Source organism: Sarcophilus harrisii, chromosome 5, assembly GCF_902635505.1.
Source record: "Sarcophilus harrisii chromosome 5, mSarHar1.11, whole genome shotgun sequence".
NCBI classification, from domain to species: domain Eukaryota; kingdom Metazoa; phylum Chordata; class Mammalia; order Dasyuromorphia; family Dasyuridae; genus Sarcophilus; species Sarcophilus harrisii.
The window spans coordinates 253748439-253775066 of record NC_045430.1 but is presented as its reverse complement, the minus strand read 5'-3'; the positions used below and the strand labels follow the sequence as shown (position 1 = coordinate 253775066).

The 26628-nt window shown below is 49.5% G+C and overlaps 1 protein-coding gene across 2 annotated transcripts in view; it reads right to left on the bottom strand.

Moving 5' to 3' along the window:
* Positions 1-2933: 2933 nt before the first annotated feature.
* The window catches only part of GALNT15 (polypeptide N-acetylgalactosaminyltransferase 15), a 37559-nt gene continuing 13864 nt past the window's right edge, over positions 2934-26628 (bottom strand). Inside the window, exons 3-10 of one of the 2 annotated variants that reach the window (XM_031940297.1) lie at positions 23664-23868; positions 17757-17924; positions 16546-16663; positions 15941-16135; positions 12299-12430; positions 10580-10684; positions 8773-8935; positions 2934-4644 (exon numbers count right to left, since the gene is read on the bottom strand). In XM_031940297.1, the coding sequence (XP_031796157.1) occupies positions 4583-4644; positions 8773-8935; positions 10580-10684; positions 12299-12430; positions 15941-16135; positions 16546-16663; positions 17757-17924; positions 23664-23868 (1148 nt within the window). In that variant the 3' untranslated portion in view covers positions 2934-4582. The remainder of the gene's footprint in view (positions 4645-8772; positions 8936-10579; positions 10685-12298; positions 12431-15940; positions 16136-16545; positions 16664-17756; positions 17925-23663; positions 23869-26628) is intronic. The other variant, XM_031940296.1, reaches the window with a different exon arrangement.

Below are 26628 nucleotides of genomic sequence, written 5' to 3'. Positions count from 1 at the left end.
AGTGACCAAAAGCCAGGTCCACAGTGGCAGAGATGGACTAATCAGAATTATGCTGCATCCAGATGTAAATTTAGTGGGACCCCATGTTACATAAGAATTGCACTAAGTTTTGAGCCTACTCTCTTCCAATGACAACTATGGTATAGAGAAGAGTATGGAGGTACTGGAATCAGATACTTGTAATTTTTTTTGAAGTTAAAAAAAAAACTTGGTAAAAGCTGGAAAAGAGGGGGGGAGCAAGTTTGAGAAACTAGTCTTAGCATATCTAGTTAGTAGATGCTGAGCAGGTTATCTGCTTAGAGAAGAGATGTAGAATTTCAGGTTGGGCCTTTAAGGCAAGAGGAATAATTTCTGCAGAAAGTGTGATAGAGGTAGAATTGAATAAGAATTTCTCCCTAGGACTGAGGGCCTAGTTGAAGTTTAGAAATGACTATGTGATATGTTTTCAATGGCACCTCAAAAGTGGTGCCATCTTGGCAGTGTGGAGAGGGTCTCATTACTGGATAAAGAGTAAAGCCTTATATGAAAAGATGCTCCAGGTCATTATTAATCAGAGAAATGCAAATTAAGACAACTTTGAGATACCACTACACACCTCTCAGATTGGCTAGGATGACAGGAAAAGATAATGCTGAATGTTGGAGGGGGTGTGGAAAAACTGGGACACTGATACATTGTTGGTGGAATTGTGAATACATCCAGCCATTCTGGAGAGCATTTTGGAACTGTCCTCAAAAAGTTATCAAACTGCATACCCTTTGATCCAGCAGTGCTACTACTGGGCCTATATCCCAAAGAGATTTTAAAGAAGGGAAAGGGACCCACATGTGCAAAAATGTTTGTGGCAGCCCTCTTTGTAGTGGCTAGAAGCTGGAAACTGGGTAGATGCCCATCAGTTGGAGAATAGCTGAGTAAATTATGGTATATGAATGTTATAGAATATTATTGTTCTGTAAGAAATGACCAGCAGGATGATTTCAGAAAGGCCTGGAGAGATTTACATGAACTGATGCTGAGTGAAATGAGCAGGACCAGGAGATCATTATATACTCCAACAACGATATTATATGATGATCAATTCTGATGGACGTGGCTCTCTTCAACAATGAAGATGAACCAAATGTGTTCCATTTGTTCAGCTACACCCAGCGAAAGAAGTCTGGGAAATGAGTGTCAACCATTACATAGCATTTCCAATCTCTGTTTTTGTCCACCTGCATTTTTGATTTCCTTCTCCTTTTTTCCTTATTTTTAAGTCCAATTTTTCTTGTGCAGCAAAATAACTGTATGGACATGTATACATATATTGTATTCAACATATACTTTAATATATTTAACATGTATTGGACTACCTGCCATCTAGAGGAGGGGGTAGGGGGGAAAAGGGGGTAGGGGGAAGGAGGGGAAAAGTTGGAAAAGAGGGTTTTGCAAGGGTCATTGCTGAAAAATTACCCATGCATATATCTTGTAAATAAAAACCTATTTAAAAAAAAAAAGAATAAAGGCTTAATCAGTGTGGAATGTCAGGCTTGGAAGAGCAATAAGATACTGACAAATTTTACAAGAATATCCAGGTTTGATGAATTTGCATTATCCTTGTGAAATCAGAAGCACAACCCTAAGCACTGGCCTTGGATCCTTTTGATTTCACCACTTGCTTATGATCACTGGATCCCATCCCCCTTTCTTTCTCTTCCTTTCTTTCTCCTTGTCTGTCTCTCTCCTCTCCTAATCTTTTTCCTCATTTCCCAGAACTTGTCCTTCCCTCCTCCTCCTCATCTTTGTTATATGTCTTCAATATTTGCTCTTCATCTTGACACTAAAAATTTTGCATAAAACTAGCTAGTTTTATGAAAAGCAAAGCAGTTCTAAATAAACCACATTTTTAAAGAACCACTTAAATACATAACTTGTATTATGATTTACATTTGTAGAGATGTGACCATTGTCTGATTCCCTTTTTTACTGGCCCTTGAATTTTCTTGAGGCCTTCTGAATGATATGGGGAGCTCAGTAAAGAAAAACCCTATTTATTGACAAATTAAGGGGAGCCCAGGTCAAAGCTAATAGCAACAATGAACCAGAAACCCTTCTGGAACAGATTAATAGTTTGATTTTTTTTTTTTTTTTTTAAAGCCAGTATAAGCACCTATCATGTTCTGATATCTCTGTTTAAAAATAATGTCACGGTATTAGTTAAAGAGAATGGACCAAGAAGCTTTTCTTTTCTACCAAATAAACCATTGGTATCCTCTTTTATTACCATTTGCCACCAAATACAATTGAAATAAACTTTATTCCTTTATATTAATTTAAGCCAGCAATCTGTGGTGCAAACATATTTTAAATACCAATAGTAAAAATCATGTAAAAGTTAGAGATCTTTTTTTTTTCCCTTTATTCTTTGCCTTTGACCATACTCTATATAGTAATTGTTACAGAATTTTTCCTACCATTGTTTAACACTCAATATTTGGAAATGTTGTTGAGAATTTGAGGATTTCTTTTAAATCAAGATAAATCTGAAGTCGGGAAAAGGCATTCATTGTGAAATGATCTTTCCTTTTTTAAATAAAGGAAGGCCATCTGGAGCATAATACAAGGAAGAAGAAATGGTTTGAATACTTACCATGTATTGGAAAAGTAATGTGCCCACATGACAGAAGTCAAGAGTAGTATAGCTCATCAAGCCCGTAAAAATCTGCTTGGTTTTACTCCTTTGAAATACATTAAATTCATTCACCCTTTGCAGAAGATGGACATTTTGGGGGAAGTTTCCAAATTCAGACGTTCATGGTCTGAGAATATGGGAGTAGTGCTCCATTTTAGGGAGAGGGATCATTTCATTCAAGGAGGCATAATGCTTTTGAAGAAGCAGAATAATCTAGCTACATATTTAAGCAAAATTTGTACATTGTCACATGGAGGAAAGATTTCCCAATGAACAAATCAGCATTTATTAAGTGCCTTCTATTTAACAACCATTCTAGTCCAGCAGATCCCATGACCCCATGCCAAATGTGGCCACCTCCTGCCCATATGAGGGGAGCCCACCTGTTCCTTCCTTTGAGAACTTCTACCAGTGTCTACTCCCACTTCTCTCCAGCCCAAGTCCTCAAGAGTTCCACTCTTTTTTAGTTAAGGAGAATGAATCAGTGCTTGGTCATGGGCAGCTCTTCTCTCTATGTGTGTCCATCATACCCCAAAGAGTGGGGTTAGGATTTTGTAACCAACTATACTTTTTTTTTTTTTTTTTGGTGGAGATTCAGACATGATTTCATCGGCAGAGGGAATTGCTGGTTAGAAAACTCCCTTGACAAATGCAGATCGGCAACTTTTTGGGACCTTGGAGGCACTGACAGGTTACAAGTCAGGGTCCTGAGGCTGATAAGGGCTAGCTGTAACTCGGGTCTTCCTGCCTTTGGGGCCACTACCCTTGGCTGCCCCCATCCACATATACATACACATGCCATTATGAGTGTGTCTGTCTGGGGCCTTGAAGAGTAAAGTGATTTGCCTACGCGTCAGAAGCAGGATTTGAACCCCATTCTTGGTTGTCCTAAGACTATACATATAGGTGTGTGCATATATATACACACATATACATACACACACACACATCTATCTATATCTATCTATATATATATATCTATATATATCTATAGATATATATATAGATATATATATATATTTCTCATTGTACAGTAATGGGAGACCAAAAGAGGTAAAGAGATTTACTCAAGATCACACAGGTGATCTGTGTGATATTTGACCAGGAAGGAGATACACTGTACAGAACATTTTCTCTTTCACTTCATTTCATGATTGTATGTCCAGTGTTCCCAAAGAGGGCCGTGACATAGGGAAGGTGATATCATGACCATGAGTTGGATTTAAATGAGAGAGGGCCATGCAAGGTCATCTGCCTCACTTTCCCCTTCAGAGCCATTTGGGTTCAGTGGCTAGATGTAGATCAGGATGACTTGAGAGAGCCCCATCTGCAGTGGGAGATCTTGGCCTTTTTAAGCTAAGGTCTACATAGACATGGTCAAAAATGTTCGAGTTCTTTTCTCGTGTCAGATATGAAGAAAGTAGTTTTAAGGTAGGACAGTCTTTTCATCCTGACAGCTGAAGGAAGAGCTTGGTACCTGTCCATACATTCATTTTCTCACAGTGAAGACTATTGATCCTCTTAAGCAGCTAGAACTGATGTTAGATTAAGAATTGGAAGGGACTTCAGATACTATATTCTCCACCCTTTGCATTTTACAGATGAGGAGACTGAGGCCCAAAGAAGGAAGTGACATGGACAAGAAATGATAGAGCTGGGGTGTAAACCTCGGTTTTGTGACTCCAAGCTCTTTGCACTGCATCTTGGTGATATACTCCAAGCCACCCGAGAGCTGGGACCAAGGCAGTTTTTCCTCTAAAGCCTGGGATGTTTTGAGTTCCTGGGAGACCATACACAAAGTCAGGCTTCTGTCTGGTTTCCACTGTTCACCGCTGATCCACAGCATGGATGCGGTCAAACCTCCACACCTGATTGGCTTTCCCATCACACAATTGCAAGGACAGAGTCTTCTCATGGTCGCTCTCTACAGCTTCTATGCATTTCCCAGAAAGGATGTGGACAATCATTCCATTCTAGAAAAAAAAGATTGATCCATTCAGTAAGCACGCATTAAGTGTCTGCCATGTGCTAGGCCCCAGGGACCAAAAGACGCAAACGTGGCTCCTGTATCCCAGAATGTTATCAACTGTCTGTTAACATCTATTATCTAGTCAGTCGAAAAACATGAAGCCCGTGCAGTGTGCCAGGCCCTGTGCTGAACACTGAGAAACCAAAAGAGACAAGTTCAATACAGAGAAGTAAATAGGAAAAACTGCAAAGCACCTGTCTTATGAAGTGGTGCTTTCCTCCAGGTTCTTTCTTTTTGTAAAACCATTCAATGAGATTTCATTTTCCTCATTATCAGATTATCACCCTAGATTCAGAACTGGACCTTAGAGGTGATTGTGTTCAATTTGCTCACTTTCTAGGTGAGGAAATGGGAGGCAGGCATAGTGACTGGCTAGGGATCACACAACTATGAAGTCCAGGATCCTCCCTACTCTGCTATATTGCTTTGTGATCAAAGTGGGGAAAAGGATACAATGACACTAACTGTGAACAAAATACTAAAACACCATAAACTCTGATTTGGCCTGGTCAATGTTGTAGTTAATAGAAGATTCTGGTCCAACAAACGAGACACACTGTTCCCCAGCTAGGCATTTTGTCTGCCTTGTCTGGAACTCTGCTTCTTCAGCTCTATCTCCTGGCTTTCTGAGCCCGCCATCTTCTCTTTAGGCCCTAGGTTCTCCCACTTTTGCAGAGGACTAAAATGTTTCTGAACCCAATTCCTCTGATGACTAAGAAAGCTCTTCAGGATTAGAGAGAGGGCCCATTATGGATATTGTCATTGATGGCACGATCCTGGTTAATGGAGGTTTCCAGTTAATTAGAGATGCAGACAAGACATGTGCTCTCACCATGACCAAAGCACTCTTTCTACTGACATTGTGACATTTTCTCTATTCCTTTTATTCAGCTGATTCAGCCTCCAAAAGGGATTTCTTTATTTCTTGGGAAGCTTAATCAATAATAGCTTATGGGAGGTTGGGAGTGGGGGTGGGCAGCTGGATGGCTCACTGTATAGAGCATTGGCCCTGGAGTAGGAGAACCTGAGTGTGAATTTAGCTTCAGAGACTTAATACTTCTTAGCTGTATGACCCTAGGCAAGTTACTTAACCTCAATTGCCTCACAATTACCCTCCCCTCCCCCCCCAAAAAAACCCAATAGCTCATTTGTCTAAGATTCCTGTAATAAATTGATGTAGTCTTCTCTAGATTCCTACTTGTATTTCCCACAAAAAAAAAAAAAATTCAGCTGCTGCCCTGTGGCTCCTGGCTTCATTCAAGTCCCAGCTAAAATCTGACCTTTAACAAGAAAACTTTGCCTATCCATTCCCCCTCAACCCCCAAGATTAGTGCTTTTTCTCAGAAACTACCTCTGGTTTGCTCTGTATGTGTCTTGTATGTGCATAATTGTTTACATATGTCCCCATTATAGAATCTGGCCACTTTGTGGTCAGGGAATGTTTTTTGCCTGATACATAATAAATGCTTAATGAATACCTGTTGTTATAAAATCATTGCTTGCTTTCTTAATGAGTAATGGAGGGACTGGAAGAAGGAAGAGAATTTGGAACTCAAATTTTCAAAAAAAAAATAAAAAATAAATAATTTTTAAAGGAAAAAATTAGGAGAAGGAAAATAAGAGCTTATCAGTAGTAACAATAGACTGGTCACTATATGTAGCTTTCAGAGAGCAACTCAGAAAATAACAACTAGCATTTATTTAGCACGTACTACCTACTAGACTGTGCTCAGCACTTTATAAATATTCTCTTATTTGATCCTCAAAACACTCCTAGCAGGTGAGTGCTATTATTATGTCCCATTTTAGAGTTGAGGACATGGAGGCAAGAGGTTGTGACTTGAAAGCCATTCATGTGGAAGGTGACCATGATTCTAATCCAGATTCTCAGATTCCAGATTCTTCATTTATTCACATATTAAACCATTCTGGCTCTTGATTTAAGGTAATCTAACATTTGGGAAGGGCATTATGGCTGAAAGGGCAGTTTTTTATGCAGTCTAAGAAAACATTTTGGAAATAGTGTCTATAATCCGGGTGTGTCTTGGCTGAATTAAACAGTAGGGGAAATTTGCCCTGGAAATACTATTCCCCTTTCCTCTCTATGGTAGCTCTAGTCCAGGCCCGTTATAACCTAAGTCCTATTTCCTGCTGCCCTCTCCCTAATGAGGACTGATCTCAAGAAGAGCTCTGGAACTCATTGTGAGTGACTGGTAACAGCTGAAAAGGTGATTTTTTCCCCCCATAAATATTTGTCTTTGATGGAGGATCAGAGTCTAAGACTAAAAGCCGGAAACTGGAATTTTAGATGGGAAGGAGCAGGTGGGATATCTGGGAGATGAGGAATTGTGTTGAGGGTCAGAGGGAAGGCTGACCCCCAAAATATCTGGGGAGGAGAAATGCCCAATGAGGCCAGAAGGGAGGGGTGGTGCCAGGTCATGAGGGACTTCAACAGCTAAACAGGTGAGTTTGCATTTGCTGGGGACATTGAGAAGTGCCTAGAGTTTATTTATAAGCTAGGAAAAGATGTGATATGATGGGCAATTAAGGATAATAACTATCAGTTTGCAGGGGATGGACAGGGAGGAGGGAGAGCCTTGAAGGAGGGTCGGCAGCAGTAATGAGGGCAAAAGAGAAGGGGGCCTGAGCTGAAGGGACAACTTGATGAGTGCAGAGTTGGGGGGGGGAGGGTGGAGATGAGAGATGGGGAGGAGAACCAACAAGAGTGAGTAGCCCGTTGGCTGTGTGGTGTGAGGAAAAGTAGACATTTGTCCAGTCAAAAGCACTTAAGTAGCCTCAGTTCTAAATGTCTAGGAACAAAGAAAAGGCTAAATAGATATAAATGAATGAATGAATGAATAAGTAAATGCCCCTCCCCTGCCTTTAAAGAGCTTCATGGGATGGATGTGTGGGTGCTGTTATTGGCCCCATTTTACAATTGAGGAAACTGAGAGAAGCAAAAACAGCTAAGTGACTTGCTCAGGATCACACAGCTAGGAAATATCTGAAGCTGGATGTAAACTCAGGTCTTTCTATTTTGTTTTTGATTTATTTAATATTTTCCCCCAGTTGCATTCAAAACCAAAATTTTTTATATTTGTTTAAAAAATTTATGAGTTTGTTTCTTTCCCTTGTTCCCACCCACAATTAAGAAAGCACATGTGAAGTTACTCACAATATTTCCATGAAAGTCAAGTTGTGAAAGAAAACATAGATCTCCACTTTAAAGAAAATAAAAACCCTCAAGAAAAATTAAATTTAAAAAGAGAGAGACATAGAGACAGCAGAGAGATGGAGAGATAGAGAGATAAAGATAGGAGAGAATGCCTCAATCTGAATTCAGACACAATCAGTTCCCTCTCTGGGTATGGATAGGAGTTTTGATCCTAGGTCTTTCAGAGTAGTCGTGGATGATTGTGCTCCGGAGAAGAGCAAAGTCATTCCCAGCTGGTCATCCCATAACACGAGTTCAGGTCTTTCTGACTGCAAGTCCAGCCTCTGTCCACTGCACACCTAAGTGGACCGAGGCCAGATCCCTGGGGACACCCACATGTGTGTGTGAAGAACCAAGCAAAGGGGACCGAGGCGGTCAGACAAGGGAAGGGAGCAGGGTCACCAAAACCAAGCCTAGATTACCCGTGAGAAGGAGGAGGTGGCCACGGTGTCATGTGTGTCAGACCAAGGAGGGTGACATTGGGCAGAGAGCTGTGCCAGCATTGGAGGGAGTTAACATAGTTAGTAATGCCGGTAACCACGTCCTTCAGTGCTGAGGGCAGAAGGCAGGTTTGCAGAGATGACGGGATCATTTGGGGGGGATGCCCTTGCCTGTGCCCCTAAAATCCCATCCCATCCTTGGGTTCCACTGATCCCAACCCCTCACTGTCAGCATCAGAGCTTTCCTAAGGAGCTGATGGCTTTCTTCAATAAAGTCAAAGTGGTTTACATCTACCCAGAGCATTCACTTTACCTGTTGGCTGTGGCTAACCTAACCTGCTCTAGAAAGAGGGCACGAGTTGGTCCCTCCCAAAAGCCCCCAAGCCAGCCCTCAGCCACATATCTGCCGTCCTCTCACCAGGCTGCCCGCATACCTCCTGGACCTCCCAGTGCTGCCTGTGGAAGGAGCGCGTCTCCTCTGTACAGTTCTGAAGAGTTACCCGATTTTCTTGGTTCACGTCAAAGCAGAGCCGGGCCTGCTCTCTGCAGCTGATCTGCTTCTTGCCTGTATACTCCAAATGCTGCAAGGGAGAGCATGGTCATTAGCAGGGCTGCCACGGTGGAGGCGGGCGACAGTTCTGCTACATGGCTCCTTTTCCTCTGTTTTTTATCTTTTCTTTAAGAGAGTGGCTCGCTGGGTCAGGGTGCTGGGTGGTGCAGTGGGTAGAGTGCCGGGCCTTTAGTCAGGGAGACTGGAGTTCAAATCCAGCCTCCAGCACTCACTAGCTGTGTGACCCTGGGCAAGTCATGTAGCCCAGTTTGCCACAGTTTCCTCATGTGTAAAATGAGCTGAAGGCTCATGGCCAATCACCAAGAAAACCCCATAAAGAGTCAGTCACAATTGGAAAACTGCTGGGTTGGAGAAAAGGGAGGGACTGTACATACACTCTCACACACACATACACATACACACACACACACACACACACACACACACACACACACACTTTTAACGCTACCTCCAAACCTCTGTCTCCCAGGGTGGGCTGTCTGGGGTTCCATGAAATGCATCTCGATGTGGCTGAAAGCCAGGAGTCCTGCTCCTCCTCTGAGATGAAGAGCTAGACAGGACCCCAGTGTTAGTTACCCCAATTTGCTCACTTTGCAAATGAGGGAACAGGCCCAAATGGGGAGTGCTTGCCAAAGGTCCCATGACAGTTCTAGCACAGCTGCAATTTAGACACTGCAGGCTGTGAGGCCGTTGGGTCTTTCTGAACCTCAGTTTCCTCTCCTGTAAAATGGGGATAATACTGATTATCAGTAAGGTGGTAAGGGTGAGCACATGCATTGAAGAAGTGCTATGTGGATGTCAGGTTTTACACTCTCATCACCTCTTTGCTGGCTTGCGTGGACTAGGAAGAACCCAAATGGTTTAAGTGAATGGAGGCTAGTTAAGAATTGGGAGACCAGGATACACATGAGAGGCTCACAGTCAGAACCGACAGGGCCCCTCTGGAGCTTCTGTTTTCTGGGGCCCCAAAGAAGTTTAATAGCTTCCTCATATTGGTGAGAAGTGACCGGTGGGCTTTGACTCATGTCCTCCGACTCTGAGGCACAGGTTCATTTCTGCTGTCCCCACTATCCCCACTGTCTCCACAGCAGGACTTCCATTTAATTATCTTAATTTGCCCATCTGTAAAAGGGGAATAATCTTCCCAACTTCTATGAGTGGGATGGGGTGGGGATGGTGGAGCAGGAGAGTAACTGTGAGGATTAAACAAGGCAGTGTTTGTGAAGGGGCTTCTGTAGCTCACCACAGTTCAATTCACATGAAAGATGTCATTGTTATTATTGGTGCCGGAGCCCTGACAAGCGAAGAATGTCCGCCCTTGAGGCACAGTGGGGGACAAGTCAGGCTTTATAGTGGGAGGGGGGGGGGGGCAGATTTTGGCCTGCACTGAAGCACAAGGACTCTGGGTGTGTAGGTGGAAGTGAGGACACATGGAAAGAGAGAAACCATGGTGAGAGAATGAGCCCTGTCGTCAGAGGTCCTCAGTTGAATCCCTCTGGCTCACCTGCCTTTATTCAGCTTTAAAATGAGGACAATGGGCTCCAGGGCTCCAAAGAGCCATGTCCCATGATCTGCAGTAAATGATGGGGCACCAAAGGCGAGGTTCCGTCACTCAGCCATTTGGCTGATCCAGATGAAACCGTGGCCCCCTTACCTGCTGCTGCCAGCTGTCACTACAGGGAGAGAGTGTCACCAGGCCTCCTCCAAGTGCCCTTCCAGATGCACAGTCTGCACAGGAGCCAATGCCAGAGTTGTAGAGCTGAAAAGTGGAAATGACACCCAAGTCAATAATGACCCAGAAATCCTCTGTCATCGACTTTGCCTTCCTCGTTCTGGGCAGATTCTGGAGTACAGAATCCAGTTCACAGGCACATAGCTCCTGGGGTCCAAGAGCACAGAGTAGCTGACTGCATGGGCTCTCCCCTTCATGGATAGGTCTCATGGATGATTAAGACAAACATCAAGCAAAAGAATCCCAATGTGATGAGTCTGTTGGCTACCCAGAGGACATTGGAAAAATGATTCTGTATCAGTGTCAGGACTTTCTGTTTGCATGTAGCATTCTTCTACTTGTATCATGCTCCAGAATGCTACACAACAAAAACTTTAGAATGAAACCCCCAGGAAAACGAAAGAGATGGGTCTAGCCATCCACAGTCCTAAACAAAGTGGATGAAAAATGCACATTGCTCAGATTATGATGTTTAGCTGAATCGGGCAGCCCATACATTTAGCCTGATTATGTCTCTGGATGCCCACTTAATCTTGGACAGACACACATAGGAAGTGAGCCGAGCCCACAGTTAAGGGAGAAAAATAAAACACAATGATTATGTTGTGCTGTGATTGGCAAGTTGCATAGGCTGTTGAGAATTCTAGGTTGTTCCCTCATTGGGTCAGAATCCTACCTTTTAACATTAATATTCTGATGATTCAAATGGCCTCAAGTCAAGTAAGACTATCTTTGAAATCTCTACTATTGCCCGGCACTGGGAATCCAGAGTCAAAAATGAAAGCTACAAATCATGATTCTGAGTATTGCAGGAGAATTCAAATGATAAGTAACCAAAAAGAAATAGAAAGTAGCATGGTAAGTGTCAATTGGCTACAGCATGTTACTTGCCTGCTAACAATTATGTTAATTAAAGACACAGAAAGCCACGGAGAGCCAGAAAGAGGCACACCTTGCAGGTAGTGAGAATGACAGGCAACTGTCCTGTTACTGTAGTACTTCTGAGTAACCAGGAGCAAAACGAAACAGAGGAAAGTCTCTGAGTGTTAGATGACACTGCAAGGATGGACTTGTGGAAAGACACAGACAGCGAAAGAACCACATCAAGTGGAAGGGCTTGGAAAGGCTTCCTTCTGAACTTGCTGTGGGAGCCCTGAGCCCCCAAAGTAGCCAGGATGGAGACAGAGCTCTGGGAAAGCTCTCTAGTGTAGTCCTAGAAGGAATCCGGAGAAAGGTCTTTCAGATGCCCTCTAGTCCCCGGCTCAGAATTGTGTGATTACAGAAAACATGGTGGTTCTGTTCAGCTCTTGCCTCCGGAAGCTGGCCTGGAATGCTCTCCCTCTCCTGTTGGAGCACTTTGCTCTCTCCTAGCTCTTTTCAAAGACTCCCTCTTGTAAGAGGCCTTTCCTCATTCTCTCAGTTGTCAGTCACTTCCCCTTTCCATAGTGTGTGTATTGTTTCCTGTCTGCATCCTGCTTTCTATGTATCCACGAACACATCTCCCCCAATAGACTGTAGGGTCCTCGAGAGCAGAGATTGCTCCATTCTTTGTGTCCCCGGTACTTAGCAGTCACTTAGTAAGCGATGGACGGATGGACAGATTTCGGTTGCCCTCCCTCTTTCCCTGGGATCAGTTCTTACCTTTCCGGAGAATCCTGGCTGGTGTTCAGAAGGGTATAACTCTGGAGAGAGGTTGGCTAGAAACCAGTGGAAGGTCCTACACCCCAGCCTTTTCTGCAGCTGAAGCCGTTCGCTGCAGTCCTGTTTCTCAGCCTGGAGGGGAGACACGGGAAGTGAACGCCAGAGGAATAGCATAGCCCGAGAAAGGCCCAGTTCTTGCTTTCACTGTTCTTGGTATCCCTGGTGGTTAGCGCAGAGCCTGACGCGCAGCAGACGCTAAGTAACTGTTGGCTTGCGGAATAATCGGTTGGTTCAAGGCCACTTTCAGAATGCCCGCTACCCCCTGAAGCTGGGCTTTCAAAAAGGGCGGGAGCCGGAGGGGGGAGCGAGACCTGAGACAAACGCGGGGGGTGCCAGAGAACACCCCGGCTAGTGGGGGAGTCATGGGGATGGGCAGCAAGTTGTGGGGCCTTGCGAAGGGCAAGTCCTGGGCCCCAGCCAGAGCCCGAACCAGGTGGCACTGGGAGCAGGAGCCTGCAGGGACTGCCGTGATCCGGGGAGAGCAGAGCAACCCTGGGCCCTCTGCGGGGGCTGCGTCCTTTCCCTTTTGGAGACTCCCAAACTAGGCTGAGCCCTGCAGAGCCCTGCTGGAGGTTCTCGCTGCAGGGAAAGCAGCGGCTTCTCCTCGGGGTGGGCGGCGGTTACCTCGAGTTTGCAGAGCCCGACAGGGCTCCATAGGGAGTCAGGAGCAGGGTGAGGGCCAGATACGGAGCTGGGTGCCAGCCCCTGCGGGGACGGCGGCCTCCTTGGGGGCCCGGTCATGGCCAGAGCCAAGGCGCCTGCGGGGGGCTCAGGCCCTTCTCCCCTTGTCTTCGGGGACTGATCCGGAGAGGGGCCTCCAGGGCTGCAGCCGTAAAGTCAATCCGGAGCGGCAGCCCGGGCCCCGGCCCCGCCTCCTGCTGCTGCTGCCCCTGGCAGCGACGATGGGGACAAGCCCACAGCCCCGAGGTCCCGAGGGAAAGAGCCGCGCATTCTTCCTCCTGGCCAGCAGGGGGCTCCCTTCGCCCTGAGAATGAACGCGCGAGGTGGCGGAAAGGAAATTACCTGAGCGGGGACTGCCGGGCTGCGCGCAGGTGAAAGAGAAAAGCGCCTCCTGAGGAGGCGGCCGGAGGCGGAGGGGGCGCCGGCCGGGGAGACCGCCCTGCCCCGGGGCCCTCCCACAGCTCCCGCTGAGCGGCCCGGAGGGGGCGGGTGGCCCTGGGGGGGCGGGGCAGCTTGGCTAGCTGGGTCCGGGCCGGAGAATGTTCTAGAGGCGGGGAGGGGGGGGGGGGGGGGGGGGGGGGGGGGGGGGGGGGGGGGGGGGGGGGGGGGGGGGGGGGGGGGGGGGGGGGGGGGGGGGGCGGGGTCGCACTCGGAGGGGGCCTGGCTTCAGATCCTGCCACGGACTCTGCTCGGTGCAGGGGCCAGAAGGGAGAGGGTTGGATGAGATGCCCTCCCCGCTCCGCGGTCTGCGCCTGCGCCAGGCGAGAAGCAGCCGCGAGTGGTTGGGGGGGTGGGGGGGTGTCTCCCAGGGCATCTCAGGGAGCTTCGCGGGGCCCGGGGAAAGGGGCTCAGGGGGCACCTGAACCCGGGTCTTCCCGCCTCTGGGCCCGGGACCCCCTGCGCCCTGCGCGGGGTGTCTCCCCCGAATCCGAACGCCGGTCCCGAGGCCGCTGGCTGCGTGGCTGTGGGCAGCCCCAAGGCCGGCACAGAATCCCCTCCCGCCCGCCCGCGTTCCGGATCTCCCTGCAGGCTCCTCATGCTACACAGCAAGACAGCCGTTAGGGCGCGCGTACTCAGTGCGCATTCAATTACACTTTCACATATTTGACGTGTGGTCACCCTGCCGTCGGGGGAGGGGCGGGGGGAGGGGAAAAGTGGGAACAGAAGGATGTGCGGCTGCAGGAGGCAAACGCGGTGGGGCCGCCAGCCTGGCTGCCGGGACCCGGCCCTCCTCCCCGCCCCCCCCCCCCCCCCCCCCCCCCCCCCCCCCCCCCCCCCCCCCCGCAGCTGTCACCGGGCACCCCCCTCCCCCGAGGCTGAGGGAAGCACGGGCAAGCGCGCTTTCATAAAGCGCCTAAGGGATGACGCGGGGCCGGCCGGGGCCAGCCTCCTGCGTCTGCCAGAGGCGCCTCATCTCAGCCCGTCTGGCTCAGCAGGGACCCGGCCGCCCGAAGGAGAGCCTCCCAAACCCGGAAGAAGCGTCCGGGCCAAAACCCTGCCCGCAGCCGGGGCGCCTGGCAGACCAGCCTGCTGGCGCCCTCTGAGCCCCAGGAACGGCGCCTGCGCTCCCTTGCCCCGGGCCGGCAGCGGGCACCGAGAGGCGTCGCGGATCAGCAGCTCGGGAAAGGGGTGGGAGCAGCCCTGGCTACAGGTTAGAGACCAGGGTTTGAATCCTGCTCTCAGGCAGCCCAGAACGAGGGTGGGGCCACGGTGTAGCCCAGAGCACAGACTCCTGAAGGCTCTGAAAACACTTGCCGTCCTTCAGAAGCAGAGGAGAAACCGCGGAATTGAGCATCTACTTGGTTTTCTTTTGCTTCAGACCGGTAGTTCCAGGGCTGCAGGGAGCCTCCTTGTTGTGCGGCTTAGAGTCCCCAAGCTCAGTGAGAGGCGAAGAGACTTGCCCAGTGTCACAGTGAGTGGGGCCACCCCGGCTCTGAGACAGCTGTATCCACCCCGCCACAAGCCTCTCACTATCTGGGTGGCGGGAGCAGCGTGAATGAAGCCCCCGTGGGACCGCTCTGTCTCCTTCACAGCTGGACCCCAAGGGCGCGCTTATCCTCTCCTGTCCCTGACCTCGCCCCTCAGCGCAATGAGAGGCACCTTTTGGGTGGGCTTGCCCAGATTTCAGAAACTTCTAATGACAGCCAGGCTCTGGCCCCATGTGCCTGGCATATAGTAGGTGCTTAATAAATGCTTATTGATCAACACTCACTGGCCCAGTGATCACCAGCAAGTCACAAAGGCTCAATGAGATTCGGCCTCCTTGTCTGTAAAATGGGGATGTTATTATCCGTACTATTTATTGCTCAAGGTTGTTACAGGATGCTGTAAATCTTAATGGCCGCATAAATGTGAGTTATTGCTGCAGCGGCTTTGCTGTCCCGGCTGAATGGCCAGCATTCTAGGTATCCAAGCAGAGCCGATGAGAGATCTGACGGCTTCGCTTGTTCTTTTTATTCCTGGCACGGAAGTGTTTTTGGTAAATGCTTTCTGATTGATTGCTTTATTGATGGATGAGCTCACTTCCAGGCCGGCTGTTTGCATGGAAATTCTCTCCTTGAGTGGGAAGTTAAACTAGGGAACTGACTCTCAAAGGCAGATTGAGAAACCGTGTGGTTGGGGAAGAGTCAGATCAAGCAGAGAGCCTCACCTCTGCCCCGCTCCCAGTGTGACTTCCTTGTCCGCCCAGGTTTTATTGCGGAGGACAGCAGGGTCCTGGCGACCCTCTCGAGGCCTGAGATCCCACGACATCCCAAAGGAAGGCAGACCGACATCTGCTGCTACCCTCCCCACGCCCTGGACTCCCTCTGGGTCCCTTCCCGGCCCCTTTCTCCAGTCGGGGGGTCTTGGGGATGAGAAGCAGCCGGACAGGGCCCGATGCAGGAGGGCCGCCTTCCTTACCTGGCTCAGAGAGAAGGCCTTAGGGTTGTGCTGGTAGAAGGTGTCCTTGAAGGAGCCCAGCCACGTCTCCACGATCCGGATCTTGTTCTTCAGGGCCGCTTCCTGCTCAGGGGAGGTTTTGGGGGCCTGGTTGCGGTAGATGTGCCCCACTCGGGAGCAGGGGAGGATTTCTACAGAGCCCCCGCAGAGCCAAACCTGCCATCCAGGAAAAAGTGAGAAAAAAGGGAGATTCTTCTAGGTTCCCTCTCCAAGGGTCCATAAACATTCCCAGAGAAAGGAGGGAAAGTTAGAGTCTTTAGATCAGAGCTGAACTTTCCAAACTGGAGGGTGTATGTGTATGTGTGTGTATGAGTGAGCACATGTGGGGAGGCAAGGGGACCGCTGTGGGGGAGGAGGCAGTCTGCTCTGCACTCTGCCCTCTCAGAGGCCCTGGCCCCAGGCATGGTGTGTGCACAGAGGGCACAGAGGGGCCTGGCGGGTCCTTGGATGCCCACAGTTTCCTACCTCTGGGCCCACTGTTTCAGATCCCCTGCTCCCCCCCAAACCTCAGTGAAAACCCAGAGATGCGCGTGCAGTCCAGTGGGAGCCCGGCCTGTGCCGCTTACCCGTATGGACAGCTCCAGGTTTTCACTGCCCCAGATGGACATGAGAGAATCATACGCTCCAGTGTTTTGAAAGTAATGGCGGTCGATGGCCACGACTCCACCCGGCACCACAGGGCTCCTGGAGAGGTGAGAGGGCCGTTATTTCAGGCCGAGCCCGGCCACTTTGGGGGTTAAAAAGTCTCGTCCCCCCGTTCAGCAAGCTTGGACTAGGGGTGGATAGCAGCTGGAGCTGCTCTGCTTTGGAGAAGTCAAGTTTTTGTCCCCAAGGGGCTTCCGAGCCCTTTGCCCTGAGTTCTCCAGCACTCTCAGGAGGCCATGCTGCATTCTCTCCTGTCTCATTGAAGGAATCACTGTGGGTCCCTCCAGTCATGAGCTCTCCCCTTATAGGCTGTGGGAATGGCCCTAACCCTAAACCTACTTACCTCTTCTTTGTTCTGTCTCCTGTCCCATCTAACTCCCTATTGGTCTGTTTTGTGTCTGTAATCTACGTATCTTTCTTTTCTGTCTGCATCTGCTCTCTATATCATCTCTATTCTATCATCACCTAGCGCACACAGTAGGTGGTCAGTAAGGGCTTGTGAGGTGCAGTAAAAGGTATACAAAAAGGTCCACGTACTTAACACCTGGGTGGGAAGACCCATCAGCCTTAGGAATGGGATAGATCAACGGTGGGTCTCTCTCTGTGATCCCCTTCCCCTCTGAGCTCACAAAGCTAGAAGGAATACCGGCGGGCACAGTCCAGAGAGGGAAAAACTTTGGCCGGGGCCCCCTAGCTGGCTGTGACAGATCTGGGGCTCAGACCCAGGTCCCTTTGTTTTCAATCTAGATCTAGATGAAACTAGGAAGGAACCAGTTTTGTTCCCAGCCATGGACCCTCCCAGGGGCTCGGAAGAGAGAGGGACAGCTAGATGGCAGAGTGGATAGGAGTCAGGAGGGCCTGAGTTCAGATCCAGCCTCAGACACTTTACTACTTTAACACTTTACTAGCTGTGTGACTCTGGGCAAGCCTTGCCCCTGCCTTACCCCAAAGTCCTCCATATAAAACTTGGCAAAGGTCAGGGGGTAGCACGTGACTTGTGATTTGGCTGCCATCCAGTGCAGAAAGATAAAAAGGGGGTCAGCACGACCCTTTTGGATTCACACTGGATGCTCCCAGCAGATGCTGATGCTGTAAAGACAAGAACCGAGAATGCTGGGAAAGCGCATCTTACCTGATGGGGCTGATGGGAGACTGGCGCAACTTCCTCTCCTGCTCTGGCAAAGGTTTCCAATGGAAATTTAATTCCCAGTCAAATACTCCTCGCTGCAACTCCAAGGAATGATAATATTGAAAATTCTTCCAGTCTATCACATCAATGATAGGAGACACCACTCGACTCCTAAAGAGAAGCATTCAGTGGGGTTAAAAATGATCCCGGATAGTGAAAACCTCATGGGGGGTGTGCCCGTGACTGAGTGTTGGAAGAAGGGATCTCCAGGCTCCCCTTACCCAGCCTGCTCTGAACAGGAACTACCTCCTCAGCAGCCAGAAGGGGATCATTCCCCCTGCCTCTAGTTGGCAATGGGGAACTCCCTACTTCCCCAAGTGCTCCCCTCATTTGTGGGTGGCTCTGATGGTTGGGAAAATTGTCCTGCATCGGAAGGAAACTCGCCTCCTTCCAAGTCCTTCCTGCTCCTAGCTTTGGTGTCAGGATCTCGGAAAATCCACCAAGAGGTTGGACTAGAAGCCTCTGAGGACCCTGTGCATCCTAAATCTGGGAATCTGGCAAGTCCACACACATGCACGTTCTAAATCAAGTGCTTCCAGGCCACTTCCTTCAAAACACACTCCTCCTACCATTTCAGGTCACCATGACATCTACATGCGTGCGCGCACACCCACCCACGTGCACGTGTACATCAGTGTTTCCTGTCCCAAGAGAATGTAAGCTCCTCAAAGGCAGGAACTCTCGTTTTTGCCTTTCTATCCCCAGTGTCTAGCATATAAGTGATATATAAGTGATCGTTGCTCATTGGTTGATTATCATGGAGGGATTTTTTTTTTTTTTTTTTTTTTTACATTTTACAGATGGAGAAACTGAGCCCAAGTTGGGCAGTGGGCCCCTGACAGAGCTGTTCCCAGAAGCCCCAGCTTTCCTGACATCCCTAATCCCTGCTCCTGTTAGTCCTTAGGAATCTCAAATCTGCTCCTAAACTATCATGTGACCATCTCTCTTTTCTGAGACCACAGACATGAGGTGAATATAAAGAGAGTGGAAGAAACAGATAATTTTATAAATGCCAAGTATAACAAGCACACGAGGGGAGTTGGAGCCCCTACAGGCACTGTATGGCCTGCTCTGCTGCAATCAGCTCTCATGCTTTTTTTTTTTTTTTTTTTTTGAGCATTCAGCATTCAGGGTTAAGTGACTTGCCCAGAGTCACACAACTGGGAAGTGCCATGTCTGAGGCTGGATTTGAACTCAGCCCTTTTGACTCCAGACCAGGGTGCCCCTAGCCCCCTCCACAGCCACATCATTCTACCGAGATTCTGTGATAAATCGTAATGATAATAACAACTAGCATTCCTGCAGATTTGCCAGCACCGTACAAACACTGTCCCCCTTTGATCCTCACAACAACTTGACAGGAGCAGGCTTTAAGCTAGGCTGTGATGACCTTCAAATGCCCTTCACAGTGGAATTCTGGGAGGTCGGTCACCATGATTTCTGCTCCTGCTCCTATTCTATTCTATCCCAAAGGTTCTGCACATCTCAGTGACACGACAAATGGAGGGGAAGGGGTGGTGGTGGTGGGGAAACCTTCCCTTCCCATGGCTGGCAGCTAACCCCGGGGTCTTGGGGCGTTTCCTTCCCTGTCCCAATCTCATTTTACAAACTGTCAGTTTGCTAACTCCTCAGGCCCACTCCTATGACCCGGAGGTAATTAAGGCCTAAAGCCAAGGGTCAGTGGAGACCCAGAATGGTGGCGCCTGAAACGGAGTCCAGGTCTGGGAAGCCAGCCCCATTCTGTGTTTACTCTGAGACCCATCTCCCTACCCTTCGTCTCTGGGGACTGGAGGCGGGCAGTCACAGGGAGAGGCCGTGGGGGGCTTCAGGTTGTCTCCTCAGGAAGTCAGCGGTAATGAGGGTGTCCGGATCCAAGGCCTTTAGGGACCTTCCCCCCCTTGCCTTAGTAGTGGCCACCCATAGAGAACGAGCAGAAGCGGCTTCCTCTCACTAAGGTCTTGGGGGACCAGGAGAACCTTACATCTTGGAGGGGATGGAAAGGGCAGCTCCCCAGTCTCTCTCTCTCTGCTCTGCCTCAGGTGCCTGCTCCTGTGGATTCTCCAGTGGAGTTTGCCCATCCTCCCTTCTCCTTTCTCTTCTCACTACCAGAGGCACCTTTTCTCACCTGGATTCCTCCATAGCTTCCTCAATGTCTTCCTGACTCCATCTTAAATGGGCTAACAGGGTTTGTTTGTTTAGGAGGCGGAAGGGGCATAGAGTTAATCTGGCCCAATCCCTTTAGTTTATAGTTGCGGAAAGGGAGTCCCACAGAAGGGAACTGGCTTGCCCCATGTCACAGCGGAGAAGTAGCAGAACAAAAATCTGACCCCCATCTTCTAACTTCAGACTCGGCTCCATGTTTCTCCTTCCTCATCCTGCTTTCGGAGGCCTCCTCCTAAAAAACAGGAGCTACCAAATGCTCAGCTATGCTCGGTGGTTCCCTCTTATTGACTAAATAAAACCACGTGGCTTAGCTTGGCACTCAATGACCCTTCTGGACGCAGCCCACATGTCCAGGCGTGTGGCAGCATCTGTCCTTCAGCCAAACTGGGTGACTAACCATTTCTAATGTCGTTTCCTTCTCTCCTAGATATCTGCATCTCCCAGTTCCACAAGCATTTATTAAACACCTGTTGCAACAAAAGTGCGAGGCAACGAGGACACAAGAACAACACAAAAGAAACGAAATTGTTTCTTCTCTTGAGGAGCTTCCATTCTACCGGGCGGAAATGACAGGTAAATAAAAATAAAGTGAAGAGTTTGGGATTGGGGAAAAGGAGTACGTCCACTCAGAAATCGGAAAAGGCCTCCGGTAAGATCTGCCACTTGAGGGCCCTGTTGGGAGGAGCAAAGTAGGAAGAGGGAAAGGAGGCAGACTCTGAGGCGGGGGGACAGCCTGGACCGGCTCTGACCACCAGTGACCCAAGTCATCGGAGCTGGGAGGGATTTGGGCATGGACAGAAGGTTCTGTTTCTTGCACATCAGGGGCTAGAGTTGGATGACCTATTCGTTGGGTGAGTCTGTCTGTCCATATAAATATATGTAATGCACACACACACACACAAAATGAGTTTGTTTGTGGTGTAGATGGTGCAGATTGATGACGAGGATATGTCCAGTATAGACTAGGAAGAAGAAATCAGACCAGATCCATTTGGGAAACTGCCGAGTTTTTAATTATCCCAAACTGGTCCCCGGGGGCCAAATCTCATCTTTTTAATAAAAGTGACTTCTTGAGATGCTGCGTTATTACATACCTTGGAATAACCCAGTCTCTCCTCAAACTACAGCCCCCGTGCCAGATGCGGTAGCTGAGGACGATTATCCCCCTCACCCAGGGCTGTGAAGTTTCTTTATTTAAAGGCCCACAAAACAGAGTTCTTGTTTTTACTATAGTCTGGCCCTCCAACAGTCTGAGGGACAGTGAACTGGCCCCCTATTTAAAAAGTTTGAGGACCCCTGCTCTAAAGCAAGAAAGCTGTGGCTGACCTGAGGGCCACCCGGCAGTGGCTCATGGGATAGGCTCAGCGGTGGCCAGGGCTGGTTTGTGCCCAGCCTCCAGGGGGTTCAGTTTTCAGTGTGAGCAGTTATTTACACCTCAGGGATCAACAAACACTGCAAAGGGCTTGATTTATTATTCAGTTGATTATCTATTCCAGAGGTTTCAGACTCCCAGCAGGCTTTCCCACTGCAGCCTGAACCAGATTCATGTGTCATTGGGAAATTTTTAAAAAATATATAATACGATATAGATATCATTAATTTGTGGTTTTCTGAGTCAATATATGCCCTTTAGGGATCCATTCTGAGTTTGACACTGCTGTTCTAGATATAAGGAAGTGATGGAGAAAAATGTTCTTAATGCAGATTAAACTTTAAAGTGTCTCAGGTGCATCCCCCTCCTCTCCCCTCCCCTCCCCTCCCCAGCCTGGTTGTTAAACATCTACCAGCATGTCCCTGGATAGTGTCAAGATGAGAAAAGATCAGCTTAACCGTGAATCAGAGGAAAGGCTGACAGGACACGGAAAGGCTACCATAGAGCCGCTGAATGGGAAATGAGCTGGACCGTGGCTGCCGGCTTTCTGGGTAGATGCTTTATGAGAAGATCCCCAAGTTCCTCCCAGATGCTTCTCAGACCCCCCAAAACTCCTCCCAGAAATTTCTCAGAACCCCAAGACCCCTCCCAGATGTTTCTATGACCCCCAAGGTCCCTCCCAGATGTTTCTCAGGCCCCTAAGGCCCCTCCCTGATGTTTCTTAGACTTCTAAGATCCCTCCCTGATGCTTCTCAAACCTCCTAATGCCCTTCTCAGATGTTTCTTGGACCCCCCCCCCGAGATCTCTCCCACTTGTTTCTCTGACTCCCAAGGCCCCTCCCAGATGTTTCTTAGACCCCCCAAGATGCCTCCCACTTGTTTCTCAGACCCCCAAGACCCCTCCCAGATGTTTCTCTGACCTTCAAGGCCCCTCCCAGATGTTTCTCTGACCTTCAAGGCCCCTCCCAGATGTTTCTCAGGCCCCTGAGATCCCTCCCAGTTGTTTCTCAGACCCCCAAGACCCCTCCCAGATGTTTCTCTGACCTTCAAGGCCCCTCCCAGATGTTTCTCAGGCCCCCGAGGTCCCTCCCAGATGTTTTGCTGACCTCCAACCAAGGTCCCTCCCAAATCTAAGTCTATGATTCTCTGATCTGCATGGGCTCATGGTCCCTCTCATCTCTAACGATCCTGCGTCTGACCCCTCTGCTTCTCTTCAGCAGTGTCTGTCAAGCCGGCCTTAGCAAATGCCCGATTCCACAAAGGAAGCGGCTTCTCCCCCTACCTGCCCCCTCCCCCCACCTGCCCCCTTCTCCCACCTCTCCCCACCTTAGATTCCTAAGGCTGGATCTCAATGGGGCGGCCTTTCCCTTTAGAAACCCCCCTTATCTTTGTTCCATTAACGAGCAGAGCTCTTTCCAAAGTGTCCTTGGCGGACACGGCTGCTCCCCAGCCTTGGGAGTTTGACCCTTCCAGCAGCATCTTGGGGTGGCGATTTTGCTGAAATTGAGGTGGCCTGCGGCCTGGGAGCCCCGGGCACCCCTCTGGCTGAGGAAGGGACTCCTGGCCCACAAGCATAGAGAGCCAGCTGGCTTAGTGTTCAGCTCTCACCACAGCAGGACACAGGCCCTGTCGAGCCCATTTTTCAGGCAGGGAAAGTGTTCCGTGACTTGCCCACAGTCTCACGGCTGGTCAGAGCAGGGGCCCCTCAGCCAACAGCAGAACAGGTGGCTGAACCCTCGGGCTGATGGAGCTCACCCCTAGGTATACAGAGCCCTCTGGCAGCAGGGACATGAGCCTGGGCTCCAGCTGCTAGTTTTCATTCATCAGTTCTGAGCACCCCAAAGATTTGCCGACTATCTTTTTTAATCTGCCCTGAACTGCTCTAGTGCACTCAGAACTTGGTCTTTGCCCCTTGGGGCCACCTGTGCAGGCCGGGCCCCAAACTGGTCCTGCCTCCAGCACTTCAGCTGTGTGACTCTGGGCAAATCATCTCACTTCTGCCGGCCTTCGTTTCCCCGTCTGTAAAATGAAGGTAATGACAGCACCTGTCTCTGGGCTGTTGTGAGAATAAAAGGTGGGGATATTTGTAATGAGCCTTGCAAGCCTTGCAAGCCTTGCGGAGCTGCTGCTGCTGTTGTTATAATAATAATACAACAGTGTGTGAGCTACAATGCCGCAGGTCTGAGTTTGCTTCCCACAGGAGGGCACGGGCCTTTCCGGGCCCCTTGGCCAGCAGCCCTTGGGGGGCCTCTCCGGCCCCATAGGTGCCCACTGCCCCCCCATCTGGTCCAGTGCCACCCCCAGGCCCGTGGTACCTGTCCCCGGCTATCCTGCTGAGCAGAGGCTCGAGCCAGCCCTTGTGGCACTCGCAGTGGGAGTCCATGAAGACCAGTACGTCCCCGGCAGCACGGGCGGCCCCCAGCATGCGACCCTTGATGACTCCTAGTCTCTTGTTGCTCCTGAGAAGTCGTACCCGCTCCAGCTGGGCCACGTGGTCACTGAGCGCAGATTTGAGGTGACCTGGAATGAACGGGATCAGCATTAGTGCCGGTGTGGAGCCCCCTGGGAGCAGGGCTGGGCGGCGTCTGGGCCACGGATGAAGCCAGGAGGACCCTGTCCAGTTCCTGCCCCAGCTGCTCACGGGCTGTGTCTCTGTCTAGTTTCCTCATCCATGAAATGGGAATGATAGTGGCACCCATCTCATGGAGTATGCGAAACACTAAACAAACCTATAAAAATATCAGCTAGTATTACTAAGTAGTACTAGTGGTAATCAGTGATTAATTAATCAGTGATAAGTTAGAATTAATTGAATTCTATATGGTAATGGTAAATGCTGATTGATTAACTCTCTGCTATGAAGAACTAACTGGGCTAACTTACTGGCAACAGCTTTGATCCTAAGCTTAAGAATATTATCTGTTAGGGCTTCAAGGATCCATGGTTTTACCAATACCCTCAGTGTTGGTGAGCAGTTTTGGCACCCAGGGCAAGCACCCTGCAGTGCCAGGAGAAAGTAACATCAGAGTGTAGCAGTACCATTCCCTTAAGTCAGCTCTGTAATGTGTGCAGCAAATATAATACAAGGAGGGATTAAGGCAATTCCAGTTGAGTTGGAAGGAAATGAATGACTGTTGTGGTTGAATGTGGATGAAGGAGTGTGTCTGCTCCATTTTCGTGCCCTCTAGATTTTAATTCCGGGGGTTTGGCTTACCCCATTCTAGCAAGGGTCCCTCCACTAATAGGGGTCTCTCGAATATGCTGCAACCTTCCTCTAAGGTTTTCCTTTTTTCCTTTTTGTGGGTGTTTTTAGATCTAAAAATTCTAGGTTCGGTACCAGAGGAATGACTATAATGGTGGAAATTTAGATCCCTTTATAGGAGTGATCAAGGAGCTATTTAATAACTCTTCTCACCAAAGGCCTGCAGAAATTTCTGTGGCTGAAAAAATTCATCCGCTCTGATGAGCGAGGAGGGGCGGGGCAGACATTTCCTCTGTTTCTGGGCCTAGCTGTAGCCCCCTCCCAGTGGGTTCACTTGCTGGAACCTGTGTTCCTCTGTCAGAACCCAGGCCGCTCCCTTATGTGACTGGGAAATCTGAGTAGGGCCCAGCTAATTCTTAAGGCTGTGTTGTACAATATGGCAAATATGGATTGGGCCCTGGGTTGTGTCTCAGGGACAGAGAAAAATAAAACAGTCCCTGTTCCAGGACCTTGTGTGCTTGGGGAAAAGGGAAAAGTGGAAGCGGGGAGAGAGGCAGAGACAGACAGAGACAGAGAGAGAGACGGAGAGAGACAGAGAGAGACATGTAGCAGGATTTAAACCCAGCTCCAGGGCCCCCAAGTTAATTATTCCTTCTGCTAAGCTAGCCCGTCTGCTGTCACGTACAGTAACACAGGTTTTACCGACTTTTTAGTCATCTGCCCTCCTCTTCCAATTCTTTTCTGTTTATTGACAAGTCCTGCCCTCACGAGCTGCCAGGAATTCAGAAACCAGGGAAACAAGCTTATTATAAGAGCCATGAAAAGGGAGCTAATAATGCCCCACCTGAGGAGCTAAATACTACATTGCCTGAGTCTTGTGACAGCTACTTCCCAGGTGATGGATTTCCCCCTGGAGTGTGCCAGTAAATGTTTAACTACTGGCTCTCCCAAAAGGCACAATACACTTTTGAGTGTAATAATTTAGCTTAAATTATAAACATTTTTTTAAACATGGGTTTCTTAAATCTAGACAATCAGCAAAATAGGAACTTAGACTTGCATTTGTAATTTTTGCTGCTTTCCAAGATGCGAATGCTCTCTGTGAACATTTAACAATCAGCTTCCTGAGCCTAATCGTTGAGCGGCTCCCCCTCCCTATTGCTGAGGGGACTTTTTGGAGCAGGTGGCCTCAGACCCTCTGGGAGCCGCTGTGAGCATAGAGCACATGTCCCCTGGGCTTGCCTACCTCCGGCTCCAAGAAGCTCACTTCTCTTTTTCCTTTGGAGGCGATCAGGGCTGACTGATCTGCCAGGTCACACAGCTAGGAAGAGTCTGAGCCTGGATTTGGACTCTGGCCTGGAGTCCAGGGCCTGTGCTCTGCCCACCGGCCGCCCAAGCTCGGGGTTGCTCTCAGGTACCCCGTCCATTTCTGGAGTCTCTCCTCCTCCTGTAAATTCTGCTCTCAATCACGAAGCCTGTGCCTCAGTTTCCTCATTTGTAAAAGCAGGGGCGACAATGCCGGGCCCTCCCTCCAGGGTTGTCGTGAGCGTCTTTGAGAGGCCTCAGTGCAGCGCCTGCACATGGCAGGGCCGCATCAATGGCAGCTTGTCGTCATCATTGTCATCATCATCATTATTGGGTCTCTCAGTTTTCCACAGGGCGGCTCTCAGGCGTCACCAACCTCGTCCTCCACTGAACAAATGCTGCCCGTGCCTTTGGTCTTGGCCTTTGGGGGCCTTTGGGGGCCAGGGTGGGAGGGGAGAGCTGAAAGTTGTCCGGGGGCCGTTCTCTGGCCGGGGTAGGGGTCTGACTGTCCTAGCCTGGCTTACGTTTTACCTCTTCTGATCTGCTCACACCCCGTGGGGCGGGCCTGGAAGCGGGTGATCACCACAGTGCTCCATCCAATGCTCTGCCAGCAGGACCCCAGCTCTGGCCAGTGGGAAAGCCCGGGGTCACTGCCTTGGGGCTGCAGAGGGGGCAGACTGGCTCCATCGAGTGCAGTGAGACAGCACCAGGCCCAGCTCCTGAAGAAATGGCTCCTAGAAGCCCAGCTCCTGGACGCCCGCTTACAAGCCCCA